Below are 16,174 nucleotides of genomic sequence, written 5' to 3' on the forward strand. Positions count from 1 at the left end.
TCATTCTATCAAAAGAAAATATGAGTGACCTAAGGGGCCTTGTCACTACAAGTCGATAGACGAGTAGTGACAGAACCCCTTAGCTCATGAGTATTTTCAAGCTGAAGAAAAATTAGGAGAACAACATAATTATACCAATAATATAATATAAAGTAATATCAAAGAAAAATCAAGGAAAGTAATATTAATTTTGAACGTTTTGACTCATATTTCGAACACAGAGAACCAGTGATGTAGACATGCATTGTAGTGACATAGACACGCATTGTCATAACATAGAATGGCCAGAGTAGATCGTCACATCAGTACAGTAAGGTCATATCTGCCTATACAATGGCATAGCAGATGCTACCTTGCTGCATTGACGTGACGATATATTCCATTTTTTTTGTTCTAAATGGCTCGTGGATGTTATAATGATATGTATTCAGGCAAATATATCAAGAACTAGCAACTTCTAGCAACACTGCTATCATTTATTTTGTGGTAGTCCTAAACTCAGAATTATCAACCTAATATGTTTCAGTTAATATTGATAAATGTATTTCTCTCATAGTTAAAGTTGGACAGTGCCCTCTATGGACACCAGAAGAATTTGAGACTTGTGAAACTGAACATGTCTGTTCTGATGATGAAGACTGCAGTACAACAAAGAAATGCTGCAACACACCATGTGGTGGTATGACTTGCAAGACACCAACAACTAAAACCAGTAAGTTTGATAATATTACTGTGGAAAGTAAACTGTCGACAAACTAAGATAGACACATACTAAAATTATTGTAATACGCCATGTGGTGGTATGACTTGTAAAACACCAACATCTAAAACCAGTAAGTTTGATAGCTGTAATACTACTATGGAAAGTAAACTATTGACAAACTAAGATAGACATAAAGCATTCGTTGGTATATTTCTCTGTATTTTACAAAATAACAAAGTTTCATATTTTTAGATATTGACCTGAAAATTAATGTTGTTTTGCCTATTTAGCTGAAACCTGTGAGTATAATGGAATGACCCGTGTCCATGGCGACACCTGGCAACCAGATACTTGTACTACCTGTAAGTGTTGGAATGGTAAGACCAAATGTAATACCATCACATGCCCTGAACTGGAATATGACTGTGTTGCCCACCCAGTGGAAGGACAGTGCTGTCCAACCATCACATGTGAAAAGACCGTCTATGAGTTCTGTAAGTATCTAGAAGTAATTCGAAAATCAACTTTTAAATGAAAATTCCAATCAGGATTATTTGTGTCTTTACATTTATATTGATTACTGTATCAACTCTACACATATTCATTTTGGTGATTAAGTAGCACCTCGTTCACTAACCCGAGTGGTTTGTTTCTGATTGGCTAAAGTCCTTGGGCAAGATATGAACCACAATTGTGCCCCAGTTAACCCAGCTGTATACTTAGGGACCTGGTAGGATAGAGGTTGGAATGTGAATGATTTAATCCTATGCGCTTATAAAGGCTGCAATGGATTGTATGCTCCCCAGGGAGTTGAGGAAGTATAAAGGGCTGTTGTGCCACTATAGATCCGAGCCAGGAGTAATAATTGTAAAGTGCTTTGAACATAGAGTTGGAAAGTGCTGTTATATATGGACAATAGTAAAACAAATTGTGCTACTGCGTCAATTTTTCAGCTGTTAATGTTTGTTCTCCACAGTGAGATGTGAAATGCACGATGGAACTCACCGTGTACATGGAGAAACATGGCACCCAGACACCTGCACAGCGTGCACTTGTGAAGATGGTGAAACCTGGTGTTCTGAATACACCTGTTCTACAGACATGACTGTCAACAAGCCAGGCTGTAAAGTGGTTGAAATGCCACAACGATGCTGCCCAGAAGTTGTTTGTGAAGATCGTAAGTATAATACAACCATGGTGTTCATTTTGATGAAAATACTGATACTGATCGGCTATAATATATTTCTGATCATCAGTTTAGCTTGTTTTACTACCAAACCAGAGTGACTATAGAGTTTCAATTACTACCAAACCAGAGTGACTATATAGTTTCAATTACTACCAAACCAGATTGACCATAGAGTTTCAATTACTACCAAACCAGAGTGACTATAGAGTTTCAATTACTACCAAACCAGAGTGACTATAGAGTTTCAATTACAACCAAACCAGAGTGACTATAGAGTTTCAATTACTACCAAACCAGAGTGACTATAGAGTTTCAATTAGACAGTTTGTATGTCTCACACAACATTTTTTTGTGTGAAATTACATAACACAAAATACAGACACTGATAGCATGGTTGAAATTGTGGTGCTGTTTTTTGGGTGTGGACCCAAAAATAAATTTGATTGGATTTATTGAGCCCATACTATATGTGCAGATACAAAAATATATTTACCTACAGGATGATTCAATACTGTTCAGGGTGTATGATGTTTTGAGTATATTATTGTACCTAACGATCATTTTTTTTAAAAAAGGTACAGTTGCAGCTAGTGCAGCCTTAATATTTGTACAATTGGTACAGATATGCATCCATGCCATGAAAGAAATATTAAACTTTCTGATTTTCTCTCAATTTCTCTGTCGTAGGTTGCGTTGACCATGAAGGCAATTACCGTTACGAGAACGACATGTGGTACACCGATTCCTGTACAAGCTGCTCATGTCGCAACAACGAAGTGACATGTACAAGTGACGAGGAGATGTGTCCTAAGATTACAAACTTTCCTGTAGGATGCTACTTTGAAGAGGTCAGAGGTCAATGTTGTCCAGATGTCGTCTGCAGTCCAGAACTTCCAAGTTAGTAAAATTTGTGATTTGGTTTTATTTTTGTGTATAATTTTTTTGGTTCAAAAGTCATCTTTAGTCTAGAAGTTCCAAGGTAAAGAACTTTAGTAAATTATTTTCATGTACAAAGACAAACAGAAGCTTAGCAACATTTGCTTTAATCGTTTGGGTTTTCCAAAACTTTCCAAAATGTCACGTTTGCTTTTCAGCATCTTCTCAATTTAAGACCCCAATACAAATTCATTCTTACTGTAGAAATGATGTTGGCTTGGTGTTTCACTCATGCGACGTTGAATTGAATTGAATTGAATTTATTTCCACCAGCTGGCAAGAGTAGCTGTTCCATGGACGGTAGAATCTATGGTCACGGCAGTAAATGGAGGAAAGAGATGACAGTATGTGAATGTGACGATGGTTATAATGACTGTGACGTTCTGATGATTACTGATTGCCCTTCCTTTGATAACCCAATCCTGGAGGGATGTACTCGTGTCTTCGTTGAAGGAAAATCTTGTCCCGAACTTGTCTGCAATACTGGTACGTCACAGGTCATCTCAAGGGTCATAGGTCAAGGGTCAGCAATGTATTCTGTCAATGTTATATCTATCAGAAGGAGGGGGGGGGGGGTGGCAGGTAAAATTAATTTTAAACTTAATAGATTTATCCTGTATTTTAATTTTGGTTGGGAACTCGGGCAATTTTATTCGGGAACTTGGGTACATTTTACCTACTTAGTACTTATACCGCCCTCAGCAAAACTAAAAAGGGTTATTGTCAAATTATTAGCAAGTTATTTTTAGTCTTGGATCATAAATGTTTTCAGTATGTCTGGTCAAAGGTCACCTCAAATGTCATAGGTCATCACTGAGGTAACAGTATTCATAGAACTTCTGGATAGTTCTAGAAAGTTTATAAATTTCAAACCACTTCTTGAAAAGTCTGTAAAAGTTCAATATTTTCTAGGAAACTCCAAGAAAATGAAATTTATGAAATGATCAGCCATAAAGAAATATATACATATAGAACATTATAATATCAGAATGTTATTCCAATATTTAGTTACAAATTTCAACACATCTTATGACCTTTGCACTATGTATTGTAATTTGAATCATGTCCCCTCAATTACCACACAGAACATACCTGCACTATGAATGGTGAGACCCATAACGATGAAGAAACTTGGCACCCTGATACATGCACCACCTGTTCTTGTAAGAAGGGAGAGATTGACTGTATGGTGACGAACTGTCCACCGACTGGTCCCGGGTGCACTGCTAGATTTACTGAGGGTCAATGCTGTCCTGAAATCACATGTCCAACATACCACCATGGTAGGTACACTGTGACACCCCCTGTCCCATAACGAATACGTTTATTGTACAGTAGGTACATTATGACACCCCCTGTCCCATTCCCATGTTGACAACATTATTTTATGGTAAACACTCTGACTCCCTTGTCCAGTGATGAATACCTTGAGTTAGATACACTGTAACACCCCCTGTCCCATGATGCCTCCCCTATGTTATGGTGGGTCAACTGTGACACCCCATCTCTTGATGATTTAACTATCTTAAGATAAGTGCACTGTGACACCCCCCTGTCCCATGATGACCACTGTGACTATATCTCATAGTAGGGACATTGTAATCCCCAAGTCCTACGACGAATACTTTATACTATAATAGTTATACTGTGACACCCCCTGTCAATTTCTGTGTTTCAGTTCCAATGTGTAACAGTACTGGTGTATGGCATACTGACGGAGAGACATGGTTGGAGAATGACTGTGATGTCTGTACTTGTCATAATGGTTTGACGACATGTACTCCCATTGAATGTCCAACTGTAACACCCTCACCAGGATGTCATATCGTCTACCAAGATGGACAGTGCTGCCCCATGAAAGTCTGCCGTGGATCATGTAAGTCAATTAATTATTTATTTAGTATTTTAATTCTTAAAGAAACACACTACACTATGTCTCAGCACATTGTACAACAAACTAACTACTAAAAATGAAAAAATAATACAACAGCTCCGAAAACACTGAAAAAAACTCACCAATAAAATGTCTCAGAAGAAGGTTTTTACAAATGACATACAAAATTGCTGGTTAAAAGTTCTTTCAAATTAAAAATTCAGGAGAAAGCTAGTAGAGTAAAGCAAATTACTTGTTAAAAGAGCATCAAATATTAAAAGAGAGAGTCGACTGTCCTGCAGCGACCCTGGGAACATAAAACCATTACATCAGATACTATCTAAACAGATACATCTTCAACCCACTTTTGAACATATGAAGTCTTAGTGCTATGAATATCAAATGGTAGTGCGGTCCACAAGGAAGGTGTGCAATTACTAATTTGTCGTTTGTGAGAAACATTATGTGATAGGTTACCCCTTTGAATACAATGTTCTGTGTAGCTATAGTACCTCTTAGACCTAGTAACATCCTACCCTCACCCCCTTCCCCTCCCCCCTACTCAAGTGGTCTGCACTCCCTAAAAGCAACCCACTTTTAATAACTGGAAGGAATTTCTAAACCAACTGTTGTAAATCGTTGGTGTCACTTATATGATAAAACACATGAGAGAAAATGGGATTGAGTTATTACAGGGTTTAAAGGGCCATAATTCAATCCCAGGTTCTCTCATCAGTGTTATCACTGGACACATAAGGATTACATAGAATCATTTCTTTTGGTTTGGACCAACTTTTTCTATAGCTGTGCCAGGCAACAGCTGATTTTCACACCTGTATTTTAATCCTAATCTAAACTGGGCCTTTAATTAATACAACCCCTCCCCCCCCCCAGAACAAAATTTAAAAAAAATTTAAAATCTAAAAAAAAATAAAAATTGAAATTTGAAAAAAATTTGAAAAAAATTTAAATTAAAAAAAATAAATTAGAATTTGAGAAATTTTCTCCAACCTCCATATAAAACAGCTTTTCCGACTCTTACAGCTTTTGTGTGTGACTATAAAGGCAAGGAATACACAGATGGAGAGACATTTACTGTCAACACACCTGATGTCAATATTGAAGATCTGCACACATGGAGTATAAAGATGGTTCCTACCTCTGTCTCAACATGTACCTGTGTCAAAGGTCGTGTGTCCTGTATGGTCAATGTTTGTCCAGAGGTCAGACCTGACTGTCGTGTCATTGACACTGACCTTGATGTCAACACCAACAACTGTCCAACAATTGTCTGCCCAGAAAGTAAGTTACTTCTGAAAGTAAGTCTGAAAATTGCAATTTCTTTTTTCTTGGATGGATTTGTACTGTCTCGGCTAAAAAATCAACTTTCATAGGTAATTCTGCCAACTTTTTCTGACTACTTGGTTTCCGTATGCGTACGTATTCTAACGTGTATTTAAAACTCTTTATTACTTTTAACAAAAACCTTGCATGAGACTTCAAAAAACATTGCACTAACTAAATAAAAGTTTATAGTCACTCAGCCTTGGTAGTGTAGAACAATCATTTCATATTCAGCGCTACTTATTAACATTCATCAAATAATTTTCAAAAGAATTATTCTAAATTCATAAAATTCATGCTTTTTTAGAATAATGCATTTTAAGCCTGATTAGCTGTATTTGTAATCTTTTACCCTGCATTGTAAAAGATTTAACCGACCAGCTCACTCCTGGAATACTGTTCAACCTGTATTTTTAAAGGTGAACACCACTCCAGGAAATAAAAGCAAGCAATTTTTTTTCTCATAAACTTTGGGTCCTGGAGAGTTATTTCAGGATTTATCATCACAAAAAATTTGCATAATTGCCAAGAAGCACCAAATTGAAACTTGTTTCAAATTCCTTGTTCTTTGACTGTCTTATAACAGTGATCCAACATAGCATCATGGGTTTTAGCAGACATACATATGTATTAGATGCACACTGAATATTCATGACTATTTATCTGAAGGTAATAAAGACTTAGGAGTCATGAATATTGAGTGTGTATCTAATGCATATGCATGTATGCTCCTCATGAGGCAAGATTGGATAACTGCCGAGGTAGTCACAAAACAATGACTATCTTTCAGTTTTGTGTTTCTTGACAACTGCGTAAATTCATGCAATGTGAAATCATGGAATGACTTTCCAGAACCCAAAGTTTACAAAAACAGTCTTTAGCGGCTACTTTTTGTTAGATCTTGAAATAGTCTTACAAATATCGCAACTTCTGAAAAAAAATGTTGAATTAAGTCTAGAAATTCATGCAACTCTCACCAGAAATTCATGTTTGATGACAAAAATATATTACATAATATATGTATTTTGGTTACCCGTAAATTGAAACAACAACAAAATATCAATTTTCTGGTCTCATTGTGATCACTTCATCCAGTCCATCAAATATCAAACTGAGTCAGCTCTGATTTGCTTCAGAATAGTGTGTTTTGTGTAATTATAATTTTGTACACTGAGCTGAGTAAAAAAATTGGATCTTACTTAGTTATATACTGTGTCACTTAAACGATGTTCATTTGTTGAGCTTGTGCGACATTTTGCAATCGGCTCTTACTGTTAATCTTTTCATGCTTTGAGAGAAATGTTTTGTGTATTAAAATTGCTTTTAAATTTGCTATCTATTTATTCAATAGAAGTTGATTTTTTACTTCTACCATATACGATATTTTGGTTTGGTGGCTATACATTCATATCAAAACAATTTTTGGGTTATGTAACAGATTGTTCATTCGTTCATTTATTCATTCTTGCATTCTTTCATTCATAAATTCAACATTTCAAATGAAAATGGAGAAATGCCGACTTACAGTTGCAGTTGCATTTCTACTTTCATGGTAAAATATCAGCTCTGATGGAGTCAGTGACATAGACACTGAAGTGCTTTGGCGAGGAAACTGTGTTTCATGTTTCTTATATCGATGTTATTTGAATGTTTTGTTTCATTTTTCACAGAGAAATATGGGATCTGTCCGATTCCTGACGTCCACAATATCGGTTCTTGCCTCACTGAGTGTGATGTTGATACGGACTGTACCAGCAACTCTAAATGCTGCTACAATGGCTGTGGAATGACTTGTACTAAACCCATCCTTGAAGGTCAGTGTCAAATACTGTGTCAAATACAGTGTGAAATACAGTATCAAGTAAAGTGTCAAATAGTCAAATACATTGTCAAATACATTGTCAAATACATTGTCAAATACAGTATCAAGTACAGTGCAAATACTGTGTCAAATACATTGTCAAATACATTGTCAAATACATTGTCAAATAGTGTGGCAAGGTTTTCATCACTTGGAACCTCAAGAAATGTATGTGGTTACAATAGTAGTAGTACCATTAATAACTAATTGACCAAATCTATTTTTTCAAAAAATTGAAATGATTAATATTCAACTGTACATTAAAATTTTTCAGGTTGCGTTGACTCTGTTGGCATTAAGCGTAGCAATGGTGATATCTGGTACAAGGACCAATGTACTGTCTGTGAATGTGTCAACGACCAATCAATCTGCACCGAGACCAGGTGTCCTGAAGTACCATCTGGTTGTACAGTTAAGCCAATCACTGGACAGTGCTGTGGTGAAGTAGTCTGCAAAACTCCATACACAACAAGTAAGTTTATTTCATGACCTATAACAGCGGGCCAGTGTCACAAGTTATGTTCACTACTTGTGTAGTATATTAGGTACCCTCAAACTAGTCTTGGACAGTCTGCAGTGAAGTAACTCCATACAAGTAAGTGCATAATTATCATAACATATAACCTAAGCCAGTGCCACAAGCCATATTTCAAGCGAATACTTCTGTGGAATATGTTAGGTACTCTAAAACCAATCAGTGCTGCAGTGAAGTAGTCTGCAAAACTCAATACACAATAAGTAAGTTTAGTTCATAAAAACTGGCCAGTGTCATGAACCTTGTTCACATTGGTATGGTTCTAAACCCGCTAGTAATACCAGTGAAACCCTGAGATATTAAGGCAAATATACATATGGTCTGTGTAATACTTTACATGGCAGTTTGGACTGTTACTAGCCTGCACTGATGACAAAAACAAAATTTGTCCAACAGTCACCTTCTATTTGTACCTTAATACTTCATGGAATACCCCTAAGTATTGCAACTGTTGATAAAGTGGAACACCACTCCTGGAAATAGAATGATGTATTTTCATAAACTTATTCTGCATCATATATTAAATTATGCTCGATTGTCAAAAAACAATAAATTGAAACTTTTTTTTCACCTCTATTGTTCTAGCATCGGTCTGCTGTTGCATCATTATTAGCAGATATGCATATTTATAAGATGCACACTGAATATTCATGACTATTTACCTAAAGGTACTAAACACTCGGAAGTCATGAATATTTGGTGTGCATCTAATAAAATTGTGTGTCTGCTTATAACGTTCCATGAGACAACAGTGGTCCAGTATGAGAACAGCATAGGTGAAGCACAGTTTCAAATTGGTGTTTGTTGGCAATTGCACAATATTTATGTGATGTGAAATCTTGAGATGACCCTCCATAACTATGGACTGGTGCTTCCCTTTAAATGTGGCCACTTGATATTTTGGAATCTTGTCAGTTACATGGACAATAAGGAGGGTTGTCTTGCAATGTGTGTTTGTTTCTAGTCAAGGGGATTCCCCTAACAACGCAAATATTATGCAGTGTTTCTAAACTTTGTGTTTTTGACTGTTACAGCCTGCACTGACAACAACAAGGTCTACCCAGATGGAAGTACATGGGTTGTAGATAGCTGCACTACATGTAACTGTATGGATGGAGAAACCGTATGCAATAACCAAATATGTCCTACCACCAATGTACCAGGCTGCAGACCAGTCTATGTACCTGGTAAATGCTGCCCAGAAAAAGTCTGCAAAGAACGTAAGTGTTTTCTTGAGACAGATGTTCTAAATTTATTCTTGTCCCCGTCGTTTTAAAAAGGGACATAATTGTGTTTGCTATTAAAAGTAGATTGTGCCTTGGGAAGCAATTTTCCTGAAAATCAGAAATCTTTAAATGTATCCAAACTTTGTAAACAACGAAGCTTTTTCCTGATCAATAAATAAATCAATCAATCAATCAATCAAATTTCTATAGCGCCGATTTCCCAAGCAATGTTCTGCTCAGTAACGCTGAATGGCTACAGCACACTTGGTGAACAAATAAGTCTTCAGTTTTGTTTTGAAACTATCCAGGCTGGAGGCTTGGCGAATGTCAAGTGACAAAGAGTTCCATAGTTTGGGGGCAACACATGAGAATGAACGACCTCCATAGGTGATTTGTCTGATCATTTGAACTTTGGGTTCACTATTGTGCTTTCAAGGAAATGTATTCAAGAATCATGCAAATGTATGAAAACATGGTCCAGTGAGAGATCAACAGAGGTGACTCTGGTGATAATCATTTTATGATATATCAGAGTTGATAATCTTTTATTTTCCAATAGAGTTAACATAGACATTCCGTTGTCATTTTGGATTTTAAAATGACTAATTTTTAATCTAAATTTGACTTTTATTTTTTATAAATATGTAAGTCTCTGACCGTTTTATTTCTGTGATTTTAAGTGAGAATAGGTTCAACTTTGTGTTTTGGAACGTGCATAATTTATTCTCAATAAATATCCCTTTTTTGTTTGGCAGCAAACAGCTGTGAAGTCAACAACAAAGTCTACTTGAATGGTGAGAGCTGGTACATGAACCAATGTAATAAATGTAACTGTATCAAGGGAGAATTCTTCTGTACCGAAACCAAGTGTCCAGTGCCAAAGTCTGGGTGCACCTATGTTAACACTGAGACAACACCAAACAAATGCTGTAAAGAAATCACTTGTCCAGAAACAAGTAAGTCAGATTTTTATTTTTATTTATAGATTAAGAATCATTGATTGAATTTTTTTTTAATTACAGCTAAAATGATGTTGGCTTGGTGTTTCACTCGTGTAACATGACTTTAATATACACCCTCAGACAACTTCTAATGCAAAAGAAACAATTACATAGGTGCTGTACACAGTTGGGATGTAGAAGTAATCAAGTTGAAATGTTGATTATTAGTTAGAAAATAAACAATTGCAGCCATTAAAATCATCAAGTCCATGTGTAATGTTTTCATTAGAAGCCTGTTTTTACTGTACTGTGAAAGAATAGCAATGCTTATCAGTGTTCAATGTGATTGGGCAAACGATTCTGCTGTGTTTATTGTGTCTCTGTTATTGTTAGTCTAGAATTGAAATATGTCTAGCTCTGTGTCAAAAACGTAATGTCCCATGAATGAAACACCAAGCCTACATCATTTTAGCTGTAATATCCCATGAATGAAACACCAAGCCTACATCATTTTTAATAGCTATATCAATCTATTGTGCTGAATTCATTGCAATATGGTTTCCCTTAAATGGAAGGAATTGGGATTATATTTTTGGAAGGAAGTTAGCAAAATGAGCCAATCAGAATGACTTTAACACCTTCAATAGACTCCAGTTTGAGTCAAACAAAGAAAACAGGGACAAACTTTGCAAAATATGAAAAAAAAGAATACATCTTTAAGGCTTTCTCTTCACTCCCTTCTACCATGGATGTCAAGTTCGGAAGTTGTCAGTAAGGTTAAAGTTCAAAAGTTCAAAGGTTGTCAGTAAGGTTAAAGTTCAGATGTTACTCATAAGCTTAATGTTCAAGGGTGACTGGTAACTTAACGTTGTTTTACAGCTCCTGAGAATACATGTGAAGTTGATGGTATGACAAAGAATACTGGTGATGTATGGGAGAAGGATGTCTGTACAACATGTACATGTACTCATGGAAAGACCATCTGTACCACCACCACATGTCCTAAGATAAGTCTACGTCCAGGATGTCATATAGTCCAGGTACCAGGACAATGCTGCCCAGAAGTCACATGCCATGATGGTAAGTGTACGAGAGTGTTGACCCCACCCCCACCCCTACCACCACCACATGTCCTAAGATAAGTCTACGTCCAGGATGTCATACAGTCCAGGTACCAGGACAATGCTGTCCAGAAGTTACATGCCATGATGGTAAGTGTACGAGAGTATTTACCACCATCACCCACCCCCACCCCTACCACCACAATATGTCCTAAGATAAGTCTACGTCCAGGATGTCATACAGTCCAGGTTCCAGGACAATGCTGTCCAGAAGTCACATGCCATGATGGTAAGTGTATGAGAGTGTTAACCCCATCACCCACCCCCACCCCTACCATCACCACATGTCCTAAGATAAGTCTACGTCCAGGATGTCATACAGTCCAGGTACCAGGACAGTGCTGTCCAGAAATTACATGCCATGATGGTAAGTGTATGAGAGTGTTAACCCCACCCACACCCACACCCCTACCACCACAACATGTCCTAAGATAAGTCTACGTCCAGGATGTCATACAGTCCAGGTACCAGGACAATGCTGCCCAGAAGTCACATGCCATGATGGTAAGTGTATGAGAGTGTTAACCCCCACCATCCACCATCATCACCACCAATCTACTCACCTGGTGGTCAAAGAAGCTGAATGGACCCTCACATCCAAGTTAAATTAAAAGTCCCAGTTTGTATAAGGGTGAGAATTTAGGACTTCAGTCTGGTGTAAAAAAAAAACAGTTCTCTGCTAGAGCTAGTGGACAAGTTGAATATGAACAATAGACTGATCTTATCTATAAATCTCTATGGTTTCATGATTACCAGTATGATTGTACCAATGCAAGAACCTTGGATTGAATTGTTGGCCTTTAATTAATTGTGTTGCTACCAAGTTGTTAAGTTGCTCATTTGCATATCTGTGACAATGTTACTGCAACTATTTAGCATAATTGTTCAATCAGCTGTTTTCTTTGATATGCACATGGAGTCTGTAATTAACTTTCATGTTTGGGTTATTTTTAGTGCATAGCTGTATTGTGAATGGAGTTGAACACCGTAATGGTGAGCAGTGGTCACATGATGACTGTACTACATGCCGATGTGAACACGGGCACAAATACTGCACCACCAAGACGTGTGCCCTACCACCATCAAACTGTGTCTTCTCTTCAAGAGTTGAACCTGGCACATGCTGCCCAGACATCATTTGTCCATTCTCAACAAGTAAGTCTACATCAAATTCAGAGACTATCCATTACTAGTACTTCCACTGAACAATGAATGGGGAACAAGTTTCAGTTATTTTTTAAGAAATTAAGTCTGGATTAAATTGAGACGATCAGTTAAAAGTATTTCCACTGAACAATGAATGGGGAACAAGTTTCAGTTATTTTTTAAGAATGTAAGTCTAGATCAAATTGAGAGCTGATCAGTTAAAAGTATTTCCACTGAACAATGAATGGGGAACAAGTTTCAGTTATTTTTTAAGAATGTAAGTCTAGATCAAATTGAGAGACTGTCAGTTACTAGTATTTCCACTGAACAATGAATGGGGAACAAGTTTCAGTTATTTTTTCTCGGCAATTGTGCAATAATGTTAGTGATATAAAAATCATGAAATGACTCTCCAGAACCCAAAGTTTGCAGAAATGCCTCTATTTCCGTGAGTCGTGTTCCAATTCGATAATCTAATAAATAACTTGATTTGACAGCAACTGAGTGGACATGCACAGCAGAGACTGATGGTGTAACAAAGACCTTGAGGTCTGGCGAGACATGGATGCGTGATGATTGTACAACATGCACTTGTAATCGTGGTGTCTTCATGTGCAATGTCCAAACCTGTCCAATGACTGTGTCTCCAGGATGTCGTACCATACCTACTGTCGGCCAGTGCTGTCCAAACGTTGTATGCGATCCAGGTGAGTCTTGAAGCTTCTAATTATTCTTTGGTTTGTAACCACAAATAATCTAGTCATGGATTGTAGGAGGTTGATTCTATTGGTAGCTCCAGATTAGGTACTTTGATAACTACAAACAATCCCATAGTCCTTTGCATCTGAGCATGCTCAGTCTGGATTGCAAGTTTGTAATTTTGTTTCAGGTCTTGTCATTTTAATTGTATTTGTCAATGAGAGATGATGTGAAACAGTGCCAGTCTTAGAAACCAAAAAAAATCAATGTTGTTTTCTCTGCAGTCAAACTTGGCCAATGTCCAGTCGTCAATCCATTCATGTCCAAAATGGTGACCACCGATACTTGCTCCTCCGACACCGATTGTCCAGGAAGGACGAAATGTTGTTACAACGGCATGGTTCATACTTGTATGGCTCCCTGGATAGTAGAAAAACCAGGTGTATGTCCAGCAACCAATCCACTGACAACTCCTCTCCGTACCACCTGTACAACTGAATGTGTCACTGACCTGGACTGTGTGACTGACTGGAAATGTTGTACTGACGGAGGATGTAGTATGGTCTGTAGACCACCCAATAAAGTCAACAAGAACAAGATGGTGGACACACATAGAATCACACCCATGGGTGTTACCATGACAACTACTACTAGCATGCTGACGGGCACAAGTAAGAGAGACAGTTATTTTACAATCATGGCGGGGTAATAAATTTCCATATGTTAGTAGACTGAGTCATATTTATAAGTTTCATTGGTGCACCTTACATCTAACCAGCATATGATAGAAAGTTTATCTAGTGTTTTGACAATCACCCAAAAAGTTACAAAGCTACAGGTATCTAAAGGGTACCGAAAGTGGTAAAGTGCTCGATAAAGTGCTCAGTTTGATGCGCAGTTTGTAGTTTTGTGCAAAGTGCTCAATCGAGCACTTTATCGAGCACTTTGGCAATTTTTCCACCTTTACATACCTCAAAGCTAGGTAAATTTTCAGTGTAACTAATACCATAGTAATTATAACTTTAGGCCAAAAATTTTTTTTAAATGGTTTGTGTTCAGCGCACGCATCACTTAAATACCCTCGCATCAGTTTTTGTGTGTGTTTGTCCAGCCCATGCAGTCTGCAGATCCGTGAAACTGTCCTGACCAGGAACAATTTTTGTTTTGCCTTGGAGATGTTTCATTTAGAGAAGCTTTTGTTGGAGTAGAAGAGGGATCAATTAAACTGTCTTAAATTTTCAGGTTAAAAGAGAACGGTCAATCAAAACAGAAGACTAGATGTTATTCATTTTATAAAGAAAGAAAGAAAAAAAAAGAAAGAAAGGAAAGAGAAAAAATGAATAAATAAATGAAATACTAGATTATATGTTCCCTTCTCCCTGTGGTTAATCCCATATTCCTGTTGACATTGCAGCCAAATTTGGTAAATGTTGGATTGTATGGTCCCTGCTCCCTGTGGTTAATCCTATATTCTTGTTTACATTACAGCTAAATCTGGTGAATGTCCTAATATGTCTCCCTATGGATGGAACTTTGGTGTGTGTATGACTCACTGTACTGTTGATACAGACTGTCCTAATGATAACAAGTGCTGCTCCAATGGATGTGGATTCCAGTGTATGCCACCAATGAACCCAAGTAAGTTTAACTTCCCTACCTTTTTGTACCCCCTCCCCCTCCCCCTCTCCAATCTTGAATGATAGGAAGTGCTGCTCCAATGGCTGTGGATTCCAGTATATGCCAAAACAAACCCAAGTAAGTTTAACATCCCCAATTCTATCCTCTTTACCCTTCCTCCACCCCTCTCCCCCTCGCCATACGTACAATCTCAAATGTTAACAAGTGTTGTCCCAATGGATATGGATTTCTACATATATATTTAGTATGTGTAACAGGTCCTCTTCCACCATATACGTGTACTGTCATAAACTTGAGAACAATACAAATTTAATTTTCAACCCCTGGCCAGTGAATTTTGCACTTAGCTACCAACTTTGACTAGATTGGATATCTGAACCTTAATCACCTGTGGTGGCACTATTTTGAAAAAAGGAGAAATATGATAAAGTTACAAGTTGCATGCTAACTGTGAGTTATTGTGAGAAATGAAAAGAATTGCAGGATAACTGACATTTCAGTAACCTCACAGATTATTCGTAATGTTAGGAACAAATTGTAGGAGACTGCGAGGCCTGGTGTCCTCTCACTTACCTCGTACGAGGTTATGACCTAAACTCGCACACAGTCACAGAACTGCAAGTTAATGAGGAAAAGGTATCTGTCTAAGTGATAACATCATAACCCTTTCCAATTCTGTTCTTTGCAGCCAAGATTGGTACCTGTCCATTTGTCCAAAAACGTGACCTGGACGTCTGTCAACACGTTGTCGACATCTGCACCGAAGATTCTGACTGCACTGGTAACAACAAGTGCTGCAACACAGGATGTGGTCTGCGATGTGTTGTACCTGATGTAGACAGTGAGTACATTCTCATCAAACCAGTAACAAGCAGTTTTTGCTCTGACATGACAATAGCAACTTTCTTAGTTGGGAAATCTGTAAGACAAAATTGTGATATAGTGCAGCGAAAATGAAGTAA

General features: G+C 37.4%; 2 protein-coding genes across 2 annotated transcripts in view; both read left to right on the forward strand.

Annotated features, from left to right (window-relative positions):
- LOC144452073 (uncharacterized) overlaps positions 1–11,750 on the forward strand; it is a 35,104-nt gene extending 23,354 nt beyond the window's left edge. Inside the window, exons 18-30 of the mRNA XM_078143084.1 lie at positions 557–712; positions 994–1,197; positions 1,680–1,880; positions 2,580–2,789; positions 3,102–3,314; positions 3,914–4,111; positions 4,507–4,704; positions 5,746–6,003; positions 7,716–7,859; positions 8,181–8,378; positions 9,476–9,661; positions 10,423–10,623; positions 11,488–11,750. Of these exons, the coding sequence (XP_077999210.1) occupies positions 557–712; positions 994–1,197; positions 1,680–1,880; positions 2,580–2,789; positions 3,102–3,314; positions 3,914–4,111; positions 4,507–4,704; positions 5,746–6,003; positions 7,716–7,859; positions 8,181–8,378; positions 9,476–9,661; positions 10,423–10,623; positions 11,488–11,750 (2,630 nt within the window). The remainder of the gene's footprint in view (positions 1–556; positions 713–993; positions 1,198–1,679; positions 1,881–2,579; positions 2,790–3,101; positions 3,315–3,913; positions 4,112–4,506; positions 4,705–5,745; positions 6,004–7,715; positions 7,860–8,180; positions 8,379–9,475; positions 9,662–10,422; positions 10,624–11,487) is intronic.
- A 66-nt stretch (positions 11,751–11,816) lies between these two features.
- The window catches only part of LOC144452074 (uncharacterized), a 53,717-nt gene continuing 49,359 nt past the window's right edge, over positions 11,817–16,174 (forward strand). The window contains exons 1-7 of the mRNA XM_078143085.1: positions 11,817–11,958; positions 12,102–12,233; positions 12,684–12,884; positions 13,373–13,582; positions 13,859–14,245; positions 15,063–15,212; positions 15,901–16,053. Coding sequence (XP_077999211.1) covers positions 11,817–11,958; positions 12,102–12,233; positions 12,684–12,884; positions 13,373–13,582; positions 13,859–14,245; positions 15,063–15,212; positions 15,901–16,053 — 1,375 coding nt within the window. The remainder of the gene's footprint in view (positions 11,959–12,101; positions 12,234–12,683; positions 12,885–13,372; positions 13,583–13,858; positions 14,246–15,062; positions 15,213–15,900; positions 16,054–16,174) is intronic.

This window comes from Glandiceps talaboti, chromosome 22 (genome assembly GCF_964340395.1).
Source record: "Glandiceps talaboti chromosome 22, keGlaTala1.1, whole genome shotgun sequence".
Lineage (NCBI taxonomy): Eukaryota > Metazoa > Hemichordata > Enteropneusta > Spengelidae > Glandiceps > Glandiceps talaboti.